The sequence below is a fragment of the Amblyraja radiata genome, chromosome 5, assembly GCF_010909765.2.
Source record: "Amblyraja radiata isolate CabotCenter1 chromosome 5, sAmbRad1.1.pri, whole genome shotgun sequence".
Classification (NCBI taxonomy): domain Eukaryota; kingdom Metazoa; phylum Chordata; class Chondrichthyes; order Rajiformes; family Rajidae; genus Amblyraja; species Amblyraja radiata.
The window spans coordinates 88,894,315-88,912,483 of NC_045960.1; the positions used below are offsets into that span (position 1 = coordinate 88,894,315).

At 44.7% G+C, this 18,169-nt stretch overlaps 1 protein-coding gene across 1 annotated transcript in view; it reads left to right on the forward strand.

Moving 5' to 3' along the window:
- The window catches only part of lrrc1 (leucine rich repeat containing 1), a 147,340-nt gene that overhangs the window by 30,575 nt on the left and 98,596 nt on the right, over positions 1 to 18,169 (forward strand). Inside the window, exon 2 of the mRNA XM_033021694.1 lies at positions 7,893 to 8,010. Within this exon, the coding sequence (XP_032877585.1) occupies positions 7,893 to 8,010 (118 nt within the window). The remainder of the gene's footprint in view (positions 1 to 7,892; positions 8,011 to 18,169) is intronic.

Here is an 18,169-nt window from a genome sequence, read left to right on the forward strand (position 1 = left end):
ACTCCGCCCCTCCCTCTCCAAAGACAATACAAAAGTCCTCATCCACGCTCTGGTCACATCCCGCATCGATTACTGCAACGCCCTCCTCACTTGCACCTCCAATAAACTTCTTCATCGCCTCCAATGCATTCAGAACTCTGCAGCCCGGATCATCACCCGCACCAGATCATCGGACCACATCACACCCATCCTCACTCAGCTCCACTGGCTCCCTGTGCACCACCGGATTAACTACAAGATTTTACTGCTGACCTTCAAAGCCCTACACCACCTTGCTCCCCAATACCTCTCTGACCTGCTGCTACCATACACTCCTTCCCGGTCACTTCGTTCCTCCTCAGCTGCAATTTTAACTGTCCCCACATTTAGACTCAGCACCATGGGTGCCAGAGCCTTCAGCTGCTCTGCCCCACGTCTCTGGAACACTCTCCCACCTCCCATCCGTCACCTGGACACTATCGATCAATTCAAATCACAACTCAAAACACACCTGTTTAGATTAGCAAACCCGACATAACTTCCACCATGTTCACCCTGATTTTAATGACTTAAAATGTTTTGTGTATTTGTTTAAAAAAAAATTTTTTTTTTTTAATCAACTTGATTTTAATATTGATAAATGTATTGTGATTTTATGTCCTGTAAGGTGTCCTTGGGTGTCCAGAAAGGCGCCAGCAAATAAAATGCATTATTATTATTTTATTTTGCACTGCTCCATTGAATGTAGTTTTAGAAATATAGCACGGATAAAAGGTTTAGTCCACACTGACCATCAATCGCCCATTCACATTAGTTCAATGTTATTCCATTTTGTCATCCACTCGCTACATAAAATGGGCAATTTGCAGAGGCCAATTCACCTTGGAACCTGCATGTCTTTGGGATGTGGGAGAAAGCCAGCGCACCCGGACACCCACGCGGTCACGGTGAGAACATGCCCACTCCTTGCAGATGACACCCAGAGATTGGGATCGAGTGTCTGATGCTGAGGCAGCAGCTGCATTACTATGCCAGAATTTCTGAATTTGTCTTTGAATTGCCTTGATTCAAGTGAGAGCTATCATCATTGGGGAAAGAACGAGCTTTCCAAGGGTATTTTCACTGAAGTAGTGCAATGTAGTCATACGGCGTGGAAACGGGGCCCTTCGGCCCAAATTTCCCACACTGACCAACATGCCTACCATCACTATCCTGCCTGCGTTTGGCCGGTATCTTTCCAAACCTATTCACTATGCTATCCACGTACCTGTTTAAATGTTTCTTAAACAGTGAGATAGTACCTGCATTTAGTTTAACCTTTCACCAGTAATGTGCTTCCTGTTTTGTTTGTAACGCGATTGATGTCTTAAGAGGGGTCCTGACCTGAAACGTCACCCATCCATTTTCTCCAGAGATGCTGCCTGACCTTTCGAATTATTCCAGCACTTTGTGTCTATCTTCGGTATAAACCAGCATCTGCAGTTCCTTGTAATGACGTGTTCCGTTGATGTAGCTTCAGTTCCATTGTGGTGACGGTGCTGATTCACAGTTGACGTCCACGTATTATCCCGGACAGTTTACTTTATCTTTGTTGTTTTGTGTAGAACGTGCTGGGTGAGCTTGCTTGTGGTCAAATCTACAAAGTAAAATGTTAATTAGCGGAGGAGTAGTGAAAAAGACATGTAGGTCATCTAGTACCCTACTTGAACAAACAACTGCAAAATTGAATAGGGATGTATAATTGGTTCTCATGCAGTGAATCAGACACAATCACTTGGACAATGAATTACCATGCCTGTTTTCCTAATTTGGCACTTTTGTTAGCACACAGTCTACTGACATAAAGGAATTACTGTCTCAGAATGTTTGAAAATAAATGGATGAATAACCTTTTTTTTTTTTTAAACTTACAAAAGTGTAAGTTTCGAGATTTGAAAAAATATTCTGCTGACATTTCCAGTTTTAACTACCGTAGGTTTTGATGTTTAAAACGTGTATTTATGTAATCTGAGCTTTCACAACAAAGCTGGTTCACACCACCCAACGAACTGTGCCAAACGGCTTTTGGTCTTGGGTGGGGAAGAGCAATGAGAGCATTTGAATTGATTTTTCTATCGAGAGAATCAACAATACAGCTAGTGTGAAGAGAAAATGAAAGTTGAGGATGTGACGCATTTAATTATTTCTTGTGTTTGCAACTTGCTGTGGAAATCCATGTGCGCCGGTGGCGCTGGTGCTAGCTGCCTCCACCTTCAGTCCGGTATCTTTTTGTTTTTTTGTTATGTTGAAGTGCGTTTTTTGTGGGGTTTTTTAATGCCTTTATGTGGGAGCAGAGGGTACGGTAATGCCCAATGTTCCATATAAATCTCCTCAATCTTAATTCAGAGGAAGTGTCTCTTCTTGAAACATCGACTATCCATTTCCCTCCACAGATGCTGCCTGACTTGCTGAGTTTCTCCAACAGTTTTTTTTTTTTACTGCGCGTTCCAGCATCTCCTGTCTTTTGTATCTCCCTTGGCAGTGTAATTAAACTCACTGGGGCCCTGTTTCCATGCTCCCTTTAAACAAACCCAGCTCACTGGAAAATCTATTGCACCCCGTCACATAGAAACATAGAAAATAGGTGCAGGAGTAGGCCATTCGGCCCTTCGAGCCTACACCGTAGCCTTTCTCTCCATACACCCTGATACCTTTAGCCACAAGGGCCACATCTAACTCCCTCTTAAATACAGCCAATTAACTGGCCTCAACTACCTTCTGTGGTAGAGAATTCCCGAGATTCACCACTCTCTGTGTGAAAAATGTTTTTCTCATCTCGGTGCTAAAAGATTTCCCCCTTATCCTTAAACTGTGACCCCTTGTTCTGGACTTCCCCAACATCGGGAACAATCTTCCTGCATCTAGCCTGTCCAACCCCTTAAGAATTTTGTAAGTTTCCATAAGATCCCCCCTCAATCTTCTAAATTCTAGCGAGTACAAGCCGAGTCAATACAGTCTTTCTTCATATGAAAGTCCTGACATCCCAGGAATCAGTCTGGTGAACCTTCTCTGTACTCCCTCTATGGCAAGAATGTCTTTCCTCAGATTAAGAGACCAAAACTGTACACAATACTCCAGGTGTAGTCTCACCAAGACCCTGTACAACAGCAGTAGAACCTCCCTGCTCATATACTCAAGTCCTTTTGCTATGAATGCTAACATACCATTCGCTTTCTTCACTGCCTGATGTACCTGCATGCCTACTTTCAATGACTGGTGAACCATGACACCCAGGTCTCGTTGCATCTCCCCTTTTCCTAATCGGCCTCCATTCAGATAATAGTCTACTTTCCTGTTTTTGCCACCAAAGTGGATAACCTCACATTTATCCACTTTATACTGCATCTGCCATGCATTTTCCCACTCACCCAGCCTATCCAAGTCACCTTGCAGCCTCCTAGCATCCTCCTCACAGCTAACAATGCCCCCCTGCTTAGTGTCATCCGCAAACTTGGAGATTTTGAATTCAATTCCCTCGTCCAAATCATTAATATAGCAGTAAATGTAAATAGCTGGGGTCCCAGCACTGAGCCTTGTGGTACCCCACTAGTCACTTCCCGCCATTGTGAAAAGGACCCGTTTACTCCATCTGATAATAAAGTGAATTGCAAGCATGTTAGTTTATTCGGACTAACATCCAACTAACGTCCAGAATGTCTGCTGGTCTGGCAACAATAAAGTCCTGAGGATGCTGGATTAATGAAGTTTTATGGTATTTGGCTTTTTAGTTTTAGTTTTTTGAGATACAGCGTGGAAACAGTCCTTTGGCCCACCGAGTCCATCGATCACCAGTTCGCACTATGTTTATGCTATCCCTCTATTGTATCCTGCACACAAGGGACCATTTACAGAATCCAATTAGCCTACAAACCTGCATGTCTTTGGAGTGTGGGAGAAAACCGGAGCACACAGTGGAAACCCACGCAGTCATAGTAGAATGTAGCCAGAATCGAACCCAGGTCTCTAGCGCTGTAAGGCAGCAACTCTATCAGCTGCGCTATTGTGCCACACCGTTGATTCTGTTGGAAAATAAAGGCAGTAGTGCGTGGTTATCAGCACTCTGGAACAGGAAAGCTGAGTAAATTAATCTTCAGATAATTTGTATTACAAAATGCACAATCATGCCATTTGCTAAATCCGTTACCACCTCTTGTGGTTTTGTTTATCCATTGTGCTACACATAAACATGACATCTGGGCTGTGTAATTTTGTTGGAATTGTTGGCTAAAAGGTTTAAATTTTAATGAAGGGTTTTATTCTTTTTGGAAATTAAATTGAGTGATAACATTAAAGATAATGATAGGATAGATTAAGAAATACATTATTTTTCATTGGAGCATTTGGTTCGGAGGGCAGAAGTTTGGAAATCAGGGCTTGGTCCTTAATGGGTGAGGTTATGTGTAATTCTTCACACAGAATGTGTAAAAAAAAATTTGAAACCCTTCTCTCTCCAAATAAAATCAGTTGTGGCTGGAGGCATCGAAAATCTCAGAACTGGGGTGGTAACTATTTGTTATTCGGGATGGGGTTTTGAAGCTTAAGGCATTCAGCGTAGCTGAAACATGGACTGGACATGATTATAATGAAAGGCTTGAGCAGCAGAATTTCCTGCTGTGTGATAAACGAACCAACGACAGATACCATATGGAATATGTCTGGATTTGATGCACAGGAAAGCCCTGCAAATCCCTCCAGCGTGTGGTATAATTATAGAGCACATTGACATTGTTGTGTTTATTTGGGGTGATCGTCATCTTTGAGTCCCTTCACAAGTATGTAAATGGTCTGTGATTTGTACTTGGCCTTTATTTTATTGAGGGTGAGTCAGATCACATCCAAGAGCCCCTCACGTGACACATGTTTAATTTTAACCACACGCATTCACAAATAAATCTAATCCCATGCATGAAGACACCAACACTAGGACTTAATTATAGTTTGGTTTCTGTTTCTATTTCACTACCAAATGACAACAGCTCGATAATGTTATCCTTACTTAAAATACAGAGTGTTATGAATTGTGGTTTGTGTTTGACAGCATAGCCTGCGTGTAAACATCTTTAATTGTTATCAGTCTGAAATTGTAGTGAAATGTAGTGGGACATCAATGCGTTGAATTGTATTAGATGGGGATGTGGAGTGATGACAGGAACGGAGTTGAATCAAGATGTTGGTGTCTGTGTGTGTCTCTGTCTGTGCAGCAATGCACTTGTAAGTAATCCATAAATTGCATGTTTAAAATATTCTGATTCCAATTCTGGAATCTGATTGTTCCTCCAGCTCGGGATGGAAGGCACTTATGAATGAAAAGCTGGGAAATGTGTAGTCTGGAAATTGCAGCTGTGATGATGATAGATCCAATGGATAAGATCACGGAGAATCCAAATAAATTTTATTAGTGTAAGGCGCAGACTCGGTAGGCCGAAGGGCCTGTTTCCGTGCTGTATCTAAACTAGACTTTAAATTAAAACTAAGCTCTCTCTGTCTCGCTGTCCCAAGAAGGAGCCTGCGTAGGTTAAACTTGGTGCAAGTGCACCGTCCCATTGAGCTGAAAGGGGGACATCAACTGCTGGGAAAACAGTTATTTCTTTTTCAATATTTTTAAATGCACAAAAGTGCTTTTTAACGTGTAAATGCAAGTTTATTTTCAAATAAGCGTGTTCGGTATTCCGACTGCGTATGCCCAGGTCATGGGTCACTCGAGAAAAACATTCTTGGCTGTGTGTATACACACCTGCATTTCATCCATAGTCCGGATCAAACCGGGTCTCCGGTGCTGCAAGCGCTGTTGAATTGCTGCTGGAGTTAGCAACACTTTTTCTCCCTTCTCCACTGGTCCATACAAAAATCTCAGCAGTGGCAATCTAATGAATCACGGACCCCCTCAGCCTGGGTGTATGGGTGCCTAATTCTCACCTGGGCTGCCCTCCCGGGCCATACAGGGTATTATACAGGGGCAAACCATGCACCCCTCTCCTGCATAACCCCAGGAGGCAGATTTGTGAGCGGAGTCTCACTACTGTCCCCGTCCCCTCCCGAGTGTCCCATCCATGCTTGGGGGCGGCCGGAGATGTCTGGGGTGACCCTGGACTGACGGGACACCGGCCCGGAGCTGTGGTGGCCCCAGGCTTACAGCCAGCGTGGAGAAAAAGCGCTAACTCCAGCTCAACTCTGTCCCAACGCCCGAGGAACCCCTTCCCCAACGGGCTGGGGACCGTCAGCGGCAGAAGAAAGCTGAGCACCAGTCATCAACGATAATACACACAAAATGCTGCAGTAAATCAGAGGATCAGGCAACATCCCTGGAGAAGGGTTCGACCCGAAACGTCACCTAATCCTTTTCTCCAAAGATGCCCTCTCTCTCTCGTTGTTACACCCTGCTCTCCCGCTACCTGGCGTCACAGTTCCTCCGATTAAATATATTTTCACATAAATTATGAATAAAGATAAGAAAATGTTTCAAACACAGTATTATTTTCTTATTCCAGTCGCAAACACATTAAGGATTAAATGAAAATAATAAATTATTTTAACTTTTTGAATATCTCATAATTGCAGATTAATGAACTGAACTAGAAATGGGACTGTGTAAGTAGTGTGTGAACAGCAGAATAAAGGAAGCTATTGAGTTGACAGAATTCTAGATTAATTCATTGGTAGAATATTTACCAATTTATACACAGTTTATACGGCCAGCGCTTCATTCGCTTTTTCTTTATCACAAATGACCTTTGACAAATCCCATGATTCCTTGCGTTTTTCGGAATACCGAACTTGTTTATTGTCGCCAATATATTTCAGTTTAGCAGCTCTTAAGTGTTGTTGAAGTGTTTGAACTTTGGAGAAATTGGCCAAGAATTTGTTATACTGACTATCTTAGTTAGTCAATGAAAAAGCCAATTGCCTGTACATGGACAATGTCTTTGTTGTGCTAGGTAAAACCCCTTGTATTGGGATCTGAGACAAACTGCATGGTCTGGGGTATCAGCCAGTGATGTCAGCTAGAAAGACTGTGGAAGGGATTCACTAGGATGTTATCTGGACTTGCAGGCTTGAGTTATAGGATGAGGCTGGGACTTATTTTTTCTTTGGTGTATAGGAGGTTGAGGGGTGACCTTGTTCAAGTGTCAAAGATCATAAGCGGCATGATAAAGTGAACGCTCATAGTTCAAAGGTTCATGGGAGCAGAATTGGGCCCATCGAGTCTCCTCCGCCATTCAGTTGAGGCTGATTTATCTTTCCCTCTCGGCCCCATTCTCCACCGATCAGCTCCCAGCTCCGATCCTCTTTCAACCACGTCTTCATGATGCCCATGACAATGTCTAACTATGCTCTACACTCATCCCCTTTGTTTCATATACTGTGTGCATACAAATATATCGCCTTTACTTCAGTACTCACCACTCCTCTTCTCAAATTCGCCCTCATTTTATCTGACCGTAGACTCCTAATCCCTCCTTAAATATTTTGTCCTATTACTTCTGGAGACTTCAGTAACCTCTCTTGCGCTCTCCTTCCTTTTAACTCAATCCATATATTTCCAATTTGTTGAACTGCCTGCCCCATAGTCTTTTTCCCCCAGCATCAAAAACTAGAGGACACAGGATAAAGATGAGAGGGGGAAGATTGAAGAGGGCCTCAGGGCCAATGGTTTCACTCTGAGTGTAGTCCGTATCTGGAATGAGCTGCCAGTGGAACCTATAGAAGTGGATACAGTTAAGACTTAAGAAAATTCATTTGGACAGATATATAGATTGGAACAGAATAGAGGGTAATGAGCCAAATGCAGACAAAGGGGTTAGATCATGCTTGTTGTTTGCTATTTTTGTCTTCTGTTTTAGAATTGTTCATGACCATTCTCTTTTGTGTTTCAGCCATTTTTCCAGCTCGTGAAGTTACGAAAACTTGGACTGAGCGACAACGAAATCCAACGACTTCCTCCAGAAATAGCAAACTTCATGCTGTTAGTAGAGTTGGATCTGTCCCGAAACGGTAAATTAGAGGAGCGAACTTTTAATTTTTTTAAAATAATTTTGTGCGAATGTCTCCGTGATGTTCTAGAACTTTTCGTACCTTCTCAACTTAAGTTCCTGTGTGTCCATTATTATTATTTTTTCGATAGTTTTGCCTTTTCATTTGCTGGATTTTTATCATTTTCATAAAAGTTTTCCACTTAGTTTCTGTGAAGTCACAAAACTATGAATATTTCCTTGTTTAAGCAGATCTATTTATTACTGTGCATCAGTGCAATACATGAAGGGAGCTGATTTCTGGGTGCGCAGTTTTAGTATGACAACCTTGAGGGTAAACAATGGGTCTATAAATCACTACTAAATCAATGGGGGGGGGGGGGGGGGGGGGGGGGGCTTGGGAAAACTCTCTAGAGCCTAGAGGTTGTCCTACCTCAGTGGAAAATGACAGTATGTTGTCCAATTTAGGGCAAGTACAGTGCCCTCAATGATGTTTGGGACAAAGACCCATAATTTATTTATTTGCCTCTGTACTCCACAATTTGAGATTTGTAATAGAAACAATCACATGTGGTTAAAGTGCACATTGTCAGATTTTAATAAAGGCCATTTTTATACATTTTGGTTTCACCATGTAGCAATTACAGCAGTGTTTATACATAGTCCCCCCATTTCAGGGCACCATAATGTTTGGGACACAGCAATGTCACATAAATGAAAGTAGTCATGTTTAGTATTTTGTTGCATGTCCTTTGCATGCAATGACTACGTGAAGTCTGCAATTCATGGACATCACCAGTTGCTGGGTGTTTTCTCTGGCGATGCTCTGCCGGGCCTGTATTGCAGCCATCTTTAACTTATGCTTGTTTTGGGGGCTCGTCCCCTTCAGTTTTCTCTTCAGCATATAAAAGGCATGCTCAATTGGGTTCAGATCAGGTGATTGACTTGGCCACTCAAGAATTGACCATTTTGGAGCTTTGAAAACTCCCTTGTTGCTTTAGCAGTATGTTTGGGATCATTGTCTTGCTGTAGAATGAACCGCCGGTCAATGAGTTTTGAGGCATTTGTGTGAACCTGAGCAGATAGGATGTGTCTATACACTTCAGAATTCATTATGCTAGTACCATCAGCAGTTGTATCATTAATGAAGATAAGTGAGCCAGTACCTTCAGCGGCCATACATGCCCAGGCCATAATACCATGTTTCACAGATGAAGTGGTGTGTTTTGGATCTTGGGCAGTTCCTTCTCTCCTCCATAATTTGCTCTTGCCATCACTCTGATATAAGTTAATCTTTGTCTCATCTGTCCACAAGACTTTTTTCCAGAACTGTGGTTGCTCTTTTTAAGTGCGTCTTTGCAAACTGTAACCTGGCCAGCCTATTTTTGTGGCGAACCAGTGGTTTGCATCTTGCAGTGTAGCCTCTGTATTTCTGTTCATGAAGTCTTCTGCGCACAGTGGTCATTGACAAATCCACACCTGACTACTGAAGAGTGTTTCTGGATCTTCACAGTGATTCCCTCTTTAATCTTTTCAGCAGCCAATAAGACCATAGGCCATAAGACATAGGAGCTGAATTAGGCCATTCGGCCCATCAGATCTACTTCGCCATTCGATCACGTCTGATCTATCGTTAACTCTCCTCAATTCTTCTGCCTGTGCCCCATAACCTTAGATGCCCTTATTGATTAGTAATCTATCAACATTCATTTTCAAAATACCTTATGACTTAGACTCCGGGGTGGGAGATTGCAACCTTCACGTGGTCCGTCCTGTTTCGACAAATGCAATCAACCTGGTGTGCACAATCCAATAAGATCAAATAGAACAAGTTGTCCTACAACTTTAGGCTGTGCATGCCCCACGCAAGAAGAAGAAGAAAAAGACTTGGCCCCCACCAACCTATGACTGAAGAAATTGCTCCACATCTCCATTCTGAAAGAACGTGCTTTTTTTCTGAGGTTGTTCCTTTTGGTCCTGTACTCACCCATGACTGGAAACATTCTCTCCACATCCACTCTATCCAGGTCTTTATATATTACAAGACTAAGTGGGACACGTTGGGTCCCATGTTCACACAGGAGGGTTGGTCGCCCAACGCAATATTCCACCTCTCCACCAATTCCAATATTGGTGGCCAGTGGGGGGGAGGGGGGGGGGTGGCTTTCTGGAGTGCTAGCATGGCTGTTGTGGGCCGAATTGACTGGTTTCCAGAGGGCCAGTATGGACATTATGGGCTGAATATTCTTCAGCTGGCAGCTCAGTCACTCAGGCCTGGTGGGCTGGCAGCTCAGTCACTCAGGGTTGGTGGGCTGGCAGTTCATTCACGACTATTCCTTGAAATTCCATTTCAAGCAGAGTGCAGGCCACCAAATTCAAATGCAATTTCATACCATTTCAGGTGGAGTGCAGGCCATCAAGTTCAAATGCAGTTTCATACCATTTCAAGCAGAGTGCAGGCCACCAAATTCAAATGCAATTTCATACCATTTCAAGCAGAATGCAGGCAACCAAATTCAAATGCAATTTCATACCATTTCAAGCAGAGGGCAGGCCACAAATTCAAATGCAATTTCATACCATGGTGAATCTGGTGATACGTTCTTTCAAGCTTTCAAATCTTCTCCCCGACAGGAGTGGGGATAAGAGGGAATGACCAGGGTGAAATTGTTGGCTGCTTTCCTGAGGCAGAATTAAGTATAGATTGAGTCAGTAGGAGGAAGTCTGGTTTGTATGATGTGGTTACACCCACAATTCTTTGCAATTTCTTGCGGTCTTGGGCAGAGCTGTTGTCAAACCAAGTAGTGATGCATCCCAAAAGGATACTTTCTACAGTGTGTCTGTAGAAGTTGCTAAGAGTCATCTGAGACATGCCAAACCCTCCTTGGTCTTCTGAGGAAGTGGGGGCATTGGTTTGCTTTCTTGACTGCTGAACTTTGGTAAAGTTGGAGCTAATCCCATAAATACAAATTTCTTTATTAGCAGTAAAATTAAAAAATGCAGATATTGGAAATCTGATATCAAAACTGAAAACACTGAAAACATTCATCAGGTCAAGCATTGTCTGTGGGGAGAAAAGCAGTCAACATTTGAGTCCATGAACAGTTGACTGTTTCTCTTTGCACAGGTGCTAAATATTTCTAAGATCGGTGACACAAGGAACTGTAGATGCTGGAATCTTTTGCAGAACACAAAGTGCTGGAGTGTTTCTTCTTGGTTTCTTGGTCCTCCAAAATATTCCAAATGGAATTTAAACTGGAGGAGTTAAACTTTAAACTGGAGTGCCCACTGAATTGGCCTCCACAACCGTCTGTGGCAATGAATTCCATAGATTCACCACCCTCTGGCTAAAGAAATGTCTGGAGTCTCTAATAATGATGTTGACTGATTCATTAATCAAGCAGAAGATTAATTGTTATCCTACTTCCTTTCCTCAACTTACAGGAAATAAACTGAATAAGTTTGAGGATTGGTTAATGGGCAGAAAATGGAGAATGGGAATAGCTGGTCATCTTTGGATAGGAGGACTGTTGCTTATGTGGTGTTTTGGCGATCAGTACTGGACGCCCAGCCGATAACCATCTCCATCAATAATTTGGCGAAGGGAATCTAATGTCTCATCTGCAAGTTCAGGGATGTCAGGACTTTCATATGAAGAAAGACTGGATAGACTTGGCTTATACTCGCTAGAATTTAGGAGATTGAGAGGGGATCTTATAGAAACGTACAAAATTCTTATGGGGTTGGACAGGCTAGATGCAGGAAGATTGTTCCCGATGTTGGGGAAGTCCAGGACAAGGGGTCACAGCTTAAGGATAAGGGGGAAATCCTTTAGGACTGAGATGAGAAGAAACTTTTTCACACAGAGAGTGGTGAATCTCTGGAACTCTCTGCCACAGAGGGTAGTTGAGGCCAGTTCATTGGCTATATTTAAGAGGGAGTTAGATGTGGCCCTTGTGGCTAAAGGGATCAGGGGGTATGGAGAGAAGGCAGGTACGGGATACTGAGTTGGATGATCAGCCATGATCATATTGAATGGCAGTGCAGGCTCGAAGGGCCGAATGGCCTACTCCTGCACCTATTTTCTATGTATCTATGTATCTATGTTACTCAGCTGGGTACCAGTGTGTGAAGTTTGAGGGAAAACATTGAGGCCACAAGGGGATAAAGACAGACTGGGTGAACGGGAAAATGTGATTTGGGGGGGGGCGGGGGGAAGTACAACGATTAAATATTTTCAAATGGTTTAAATGGAAGCAGTTGGTGTACAGAATAAACACACAAAGTGTTGGAGTAACTCAACGGGGTCAGGTGATGTTTCGAGTCGAGACCCTTCTTCAGACTGAATGTTGGGGTGGAAAGAAAGTTGGAAGAGAGGAGGGGGTGTGACGAAGCAGTTAACAGGGTGGAGGGGGTGGTGGTGGGGGGGGGGGGGGGTGGGGGGGTTGGTTGATAGGCAGATGGTTGCACAGAGCCAGAAGTGAAAAGACACAAGGTATGAGACAAAAGGATTGTCGACTTGCTAATTTTTAACCTAACCAAAGCAATGTAGATGGAAGGCGATTGGAGAAATAGGTGCGGGTCCAGATGGAGAACAGGAGGGTGGGGTGGAGAGTATTGGGGAGATGGGGAAGAGTATGGTGAGATGGGGAAGAAGTGGGGGGAGTGGGGGGGGGGGTGGGGGGGGGGGGGGGGGGGGGGTGGAGAGTATTGTAGTTATCTAAAATTTTAGAAAGATCTTATTGAACACAGTAGCTAGCACAAAGGTCTGACTGGCCTATTCCTCATGTTCGTAGCTCCTTTATTCATTCACAATGCTTTTAAGATATATTCAATGCTAGAAAAAAATTCTCACTGACTAGTTTCAATATAAAGTAATTTGCTTCCCCGGAGCACACCCTAGATAAATATCACAAGGTAGTTTGGATGATTGAAATGGACTTTAGACCCAGGGTTCCTCATGCACTCTACCAGTGATAGCTGCTTTGTCTGGGGTCGACTGCGAACTGACTGTTGCTGGAGTTATTAACTCCACCATCAATATCAATGCACAACAGTCAAAGAATTCGAAAGTTTATTGGTCTCTTTTTGAACTTGGTTATTTTGACCCTGTAACCAAGTTATAAGCAACAAAGGAGACAGTATTAAAAGGAATGATTACAAGTTTAATCTAATCATTCAGATTAATTACCTCAATAGTATGATTTTAATGGGTGACTAGAGCAAGTGCAGACCCGCTGGGTCTGTTCCCCCAACGCGTGTTTGCGGGAGGAGGGGGGTGCTGCCCCTTCACACGAGAGGGGGCGTTGGAGGAGGGGAGAGGGGGGTTTGGAGGAGGGGAGAGAGGGAATGGAGGAGGGGAGAGGGGGGTGGAGGAGGGGAGTGGGAAGGGGAAAGAGTGGGAGTGGGACGGGGAGAGAGTGGGAGTGGGCAGAGTGGGAGGGGGGCAGATGGGGGAGAGAGAGGAGGGGGAGATGGGGAAGGGGGAGAGAGTGGGAAGGGAGGAGGGGAGAGGGTGAAAGGGTCTCGTCCTTTCAACTCACGGTTGCGTGGGGGGGGGAGGTTGCGGCATGACACACACTAACCACCCCCCCCCCATACTCACACTAACTAACCACCCACCTCCCACACACACACACACTAACCACCCACAGACCCACACACTAACCCCCCCCCCCCACACACACTAACCACCCCCACACACACATACTAACCACCCCTCACACACACAAACTAACCACCCCCCCCCCCACACACACACACACACTAACTAGCCCCCCACACACACACACACACTCTAATCACCCCCCCCCCCCACACACACCCCCACACATACTAACCAGCCCCCCCACACTCACACACTAACCAGCCCCCCCCCACACACACTAACACCCCCCCCCCACCACACACACACTAACCAGCCCCCACCCACACATATACACTAACCAGCCCCCCCCCCCCCTACACACACAAACTAATCCCCCACACACACAAACTAACTATCTACCCACACACACTAACCACTCCCCCCACACACAAACACTAACCACCCCTCTTGATATTATATTACTATTATTCATTGGCTCCTTTTACCCCATCCCCAACCTATCACGAGGGGCAAAGAGAGTGGGGCAGAGAAAGAAATAGATGGAGAGGGTGGGAGGGAGATGAGGGGAGGAGGGAGATGAGGGGAGAGGGGGAGGTGGAGGGAGGGGGGGAGATGGGATGGAGAGGCAGGGGGGGGGGAGAGAGGGGGAGATGGAGGGGGGGCGGTGGAGAGGGGCGAGGAGGGGAGAGGGGGATGGGATACACATACACTAACCACTCCCCCCAAACACACACACTAACCACCCTACTCCCAAAAACACACACACACACACACACACACACACACAAACACACACACACACACACACACACACACACACACACACACACACACACACACTAACCAACCCCACCCCCCCCCCCCAAACACACACCACTAACCACCAAGAGAGGAGAGAGTAGGGGTGGAGGGAGGGGGGGATGGGATGGAAGAGGGGTTGGAGAGGCAGGGGGAGGAGAGGGGTAATTGGTGAGGGGAGAGGGGGATTAGGAGAGAGTGAAGAGGGATGGGGAGAGAGTGGGGAGGGGAAGGGTGAGGGACAAGGGGAGGGAGAAGAGGAGCAGGGTGGGGTGGGGGGGGGGGGGGGGTGGTGGGGTGATTTTGGAAAGTGGTGCACAAGATTGGCTCCAAGATATTACCATCCCTCCTTTTGACTTAAACTTCATGGCAATGAACTCCATATCCCATGTTTCTGGCCACTTAACCATCCTAATATCCAAAGGCAAGCCAACTCTTGCTGGCATATGCCCAACGTTCCTTTGGCGGGGAATTACAGCTCCGACCCATGTTAGAATCGGTATGGGATCACAAATTCCAAGGGAAATCAACATGTTAAGAGATGGAGCCACAGGGAAAGGAAAGTAATTATTTTAATTGTTTTGCTTTAGCTTAAGATGATCATGATTCTGAAGGGCCAATCCCAACCCAAATCATGATTATCATGATTCTAAAGTAATTTTGTTTATTTAAAACAAAAGATAACTTCAATTTTAAGTGGTGTTGGAACTGCTTTCAAAAATCTGAAGCCACTGTTTCCTAGCGTGTTTGATGTTTTCCCTAAAGAATTCACTCGTGGCATCAATAGAGTTATTTTGGGACACTTCATAATATAAGGATAATGTGTGCATCGGTTGAATAAATCACTTAATATGAAACCCCCCTCTCTGTCAGGGTAATGTCAATTTGATACTTGTGCCCTTGGTTTAATATGATATAGTACACTTACCACAAAAATAAATGGGCATACGTTGTAAAATGAGAAATGGATTTCCAAACAAAATGTAGCATAGACCATTAATTAGGACTCTCCTCTTGACCATTTGACTTATTTAAACAGGGTAGTTCAAGGTTTCATGAAAGCGAAGTTATTTGCTTGATAGAATAATATGTCCTGTGCCGTTTAGGACAATATTATCACTTGCTTTTTTTTTTTAAAAAAGGACACAAAGAGCTGGTGTAACGCAGTGGGTCAGGCAGCATTTCTGGAGAACATGGATAGGCGACGTTTCGGGTCGAAACACTTTTAGATCTTGCCATGTTTAAGAAGGAACGGTAAATGCAGGAAAATCGAAGGTAGACAAAAATGCTGGAGAAACTCAGCGGATGAGGCAGCTTCTATGGAGCGAAGGAAATAGGCAAAGTTTCGTGTTGAGACCCTTCTTCAGACCGGTGTAAGGGTGGGGGGGGGGGGGCAGGAATAAGAAAGGAAGAGGCGGAGACAGTGGGCTAAGGGAGAGCTGAGAAGGGGAGGATAAAGCAGGGACTACCTGAAATTAGAGAAGTCAATGTTCATACCATTGTTTACACCCCAGTGGTATGAAAATTGACCTCTAATTTCAGGCAGTCCCTGCTTTCTCCTCCCCTTCTCAGCTCTCCCTCAGCCTGCTGTCTCCACATCTTCCTTTCTTCTTCCCCCCCCCCCCCCCCCACCACCCTCACATCAGTCTGAAGAAGGGTCTTGACCCGAAACATTGCCTATTTCCTTCGCTCCATAGATGCTGCCTCATCTGCTGTGTTTCTCCAGCATTTTTCTCTACCTTAGATCTTGCCATGCTCCCTTTATATTCCCCTATTTTTTAATGGGTTAAATGACTCAATGTACTTCTTGCTCTTCTCCCAGTTTCTCATATTTTAAGAAGTACGATTAGCTGAAATCAATAATAATTTGTGTGTGGTTCTGTGGATTAATGTCACATTTTTCAGTTCCATTTGGAATATGAACCTAGTTCATATTCAAAATGCAGTTTTTATGTATAGAAACATTATTAAAAATAATTGTGGGCTAGATAAATCATCATGGTGTAAAATGTTTCTTGGGTATTACTCGGAAGCCGTATCGGAGAGTTTTCTACCTTTAAGATGTTGGTTTGCATTGCAAAGATTAAACCAGGGATCAGAAATAGGACCTAGTTTTGCAGAGATATTGGCAAAGATTGGGTCAGCTGAAGGTCATGGGCAAAATGAATAGCGCTGACCAGAGTGATGAATTGTTTTGAAAGAACAAATGAGAACTTATTTCTTGTAGCAGAGAGGTTAGAAATTTGACGAGTTTAATTGGTAGAAAGTCGAGATGATGGGTGCGAATTCTCATGTGCGGTTCATCATGGTCTGGAATGTACCACCTGAGAGGATGGTGGAAATAGACTTTTTGATAACTGTAAGATCTATACTTTATTAGTGGAGGTTTGTGAGAAAGGGCAGGGCAAGCTGGGCTAGTTGGATTGCATTAGCACGATGCCAGAAAACAAGTGGCAGGTCCAAGGTCCTCCTTTGTTCTTGGGCTATGAATAATCAATTAGTTACAGTTTAGTTTATTGTCATGTGTTTCGAGGCACAGTGAAAAGCTTTTATTGCATAATATCCTGTCAGTGAAATGACAATACATGATAATAATAATAATATATCTTTTATTGTCATTGCACGTCAGTGCAACGAGATTTAGTGTGCAGCTCCACTGATGTACAAGAAAGGTAAATAAATACAATACATAAATAAGCAAGCTGAATTGATTGACGTGACCATCTGAGGGAGACTGTCCAAAGGGGGTGGGTGGGGGGGCACTCATTAGGGCCGGTTCAGAGCCGCTATAGCTCTTGGGATTACACTCGAACCATTTACAGTGTACACATACATGATACGGGAATAAGGTTTGGTGCAAGGTAAAGTCAGCAAAGTGCGATCAAGGATCGTCCGAGGGTCACCAATGAAGTAGATAGTAGTTCAGCATTGCTCTCTGGTTGTGGTAGAATTATTCAGTTGCCTGATAACAGCTGGGAAGAAACTGTCCCTGAACCTGGAGGTGCGGGTTTTCACACTTCTATATCTTTTGCCTGATGGGAGAGGGGGGATGAGGGAGTGGCCAGGGTGCGACTCATCCTTGATTATGCTGCTGGCCTTGCTAAGGCAGCGTGAGGTATCAACGTTGTCTTCATGAGAATTATTTGCTTTGTTTTCTGGCATCGTGGAAGAGGACCAGAGGAAGCAGCTGATTGGCTTGTATCCCGGGTAAGGCTTTATTGTATTCGAATAAGGGGGAGAATGAGGACCAGGGCAGTTTACTGTTCTGGATGTCAGATGTGGGAGGTCATGGAGTCTGAGTGCCCTCCAGACGTCCACATCTGCACCAGGTGCGTCGAGATGGGGCTCCTAAGGGACCGTGTTAGGTACCTGGAGCAGCAACTCGATGACCTCTGTCTGCTCAGGGAGAGCGAGGAGGTCATAGAAAGGAGTTACAGGGAGGTGGTCACTCCAAGACCACGGGAGACAGAAAACTGGGTCACAGTTAGGAAGGGCAATGGGCAGAGGCAGGGACTGGTGGGTACCCGGCGGCTGTACACCTTGAAAATAAGTACTCATGTTTGAGTAAGGGTGGGGGAGACAGCCTACCTGGGGGCAGCGACAGTGGCCGGGCCTCTGGCACAAAGACCGGTCCTGTTGCTCAGAAGGATAAGGAAAAGAAGAGGAGGGCAATTGTAATAGGGGACTCTATAGTCAGGGGGTCGGATAGGCGATTCGGTGGACGCAGACAGGAGACCCGGATGGTAGTTTGCCTCCCTGGTGCCAGGGTCAGGGA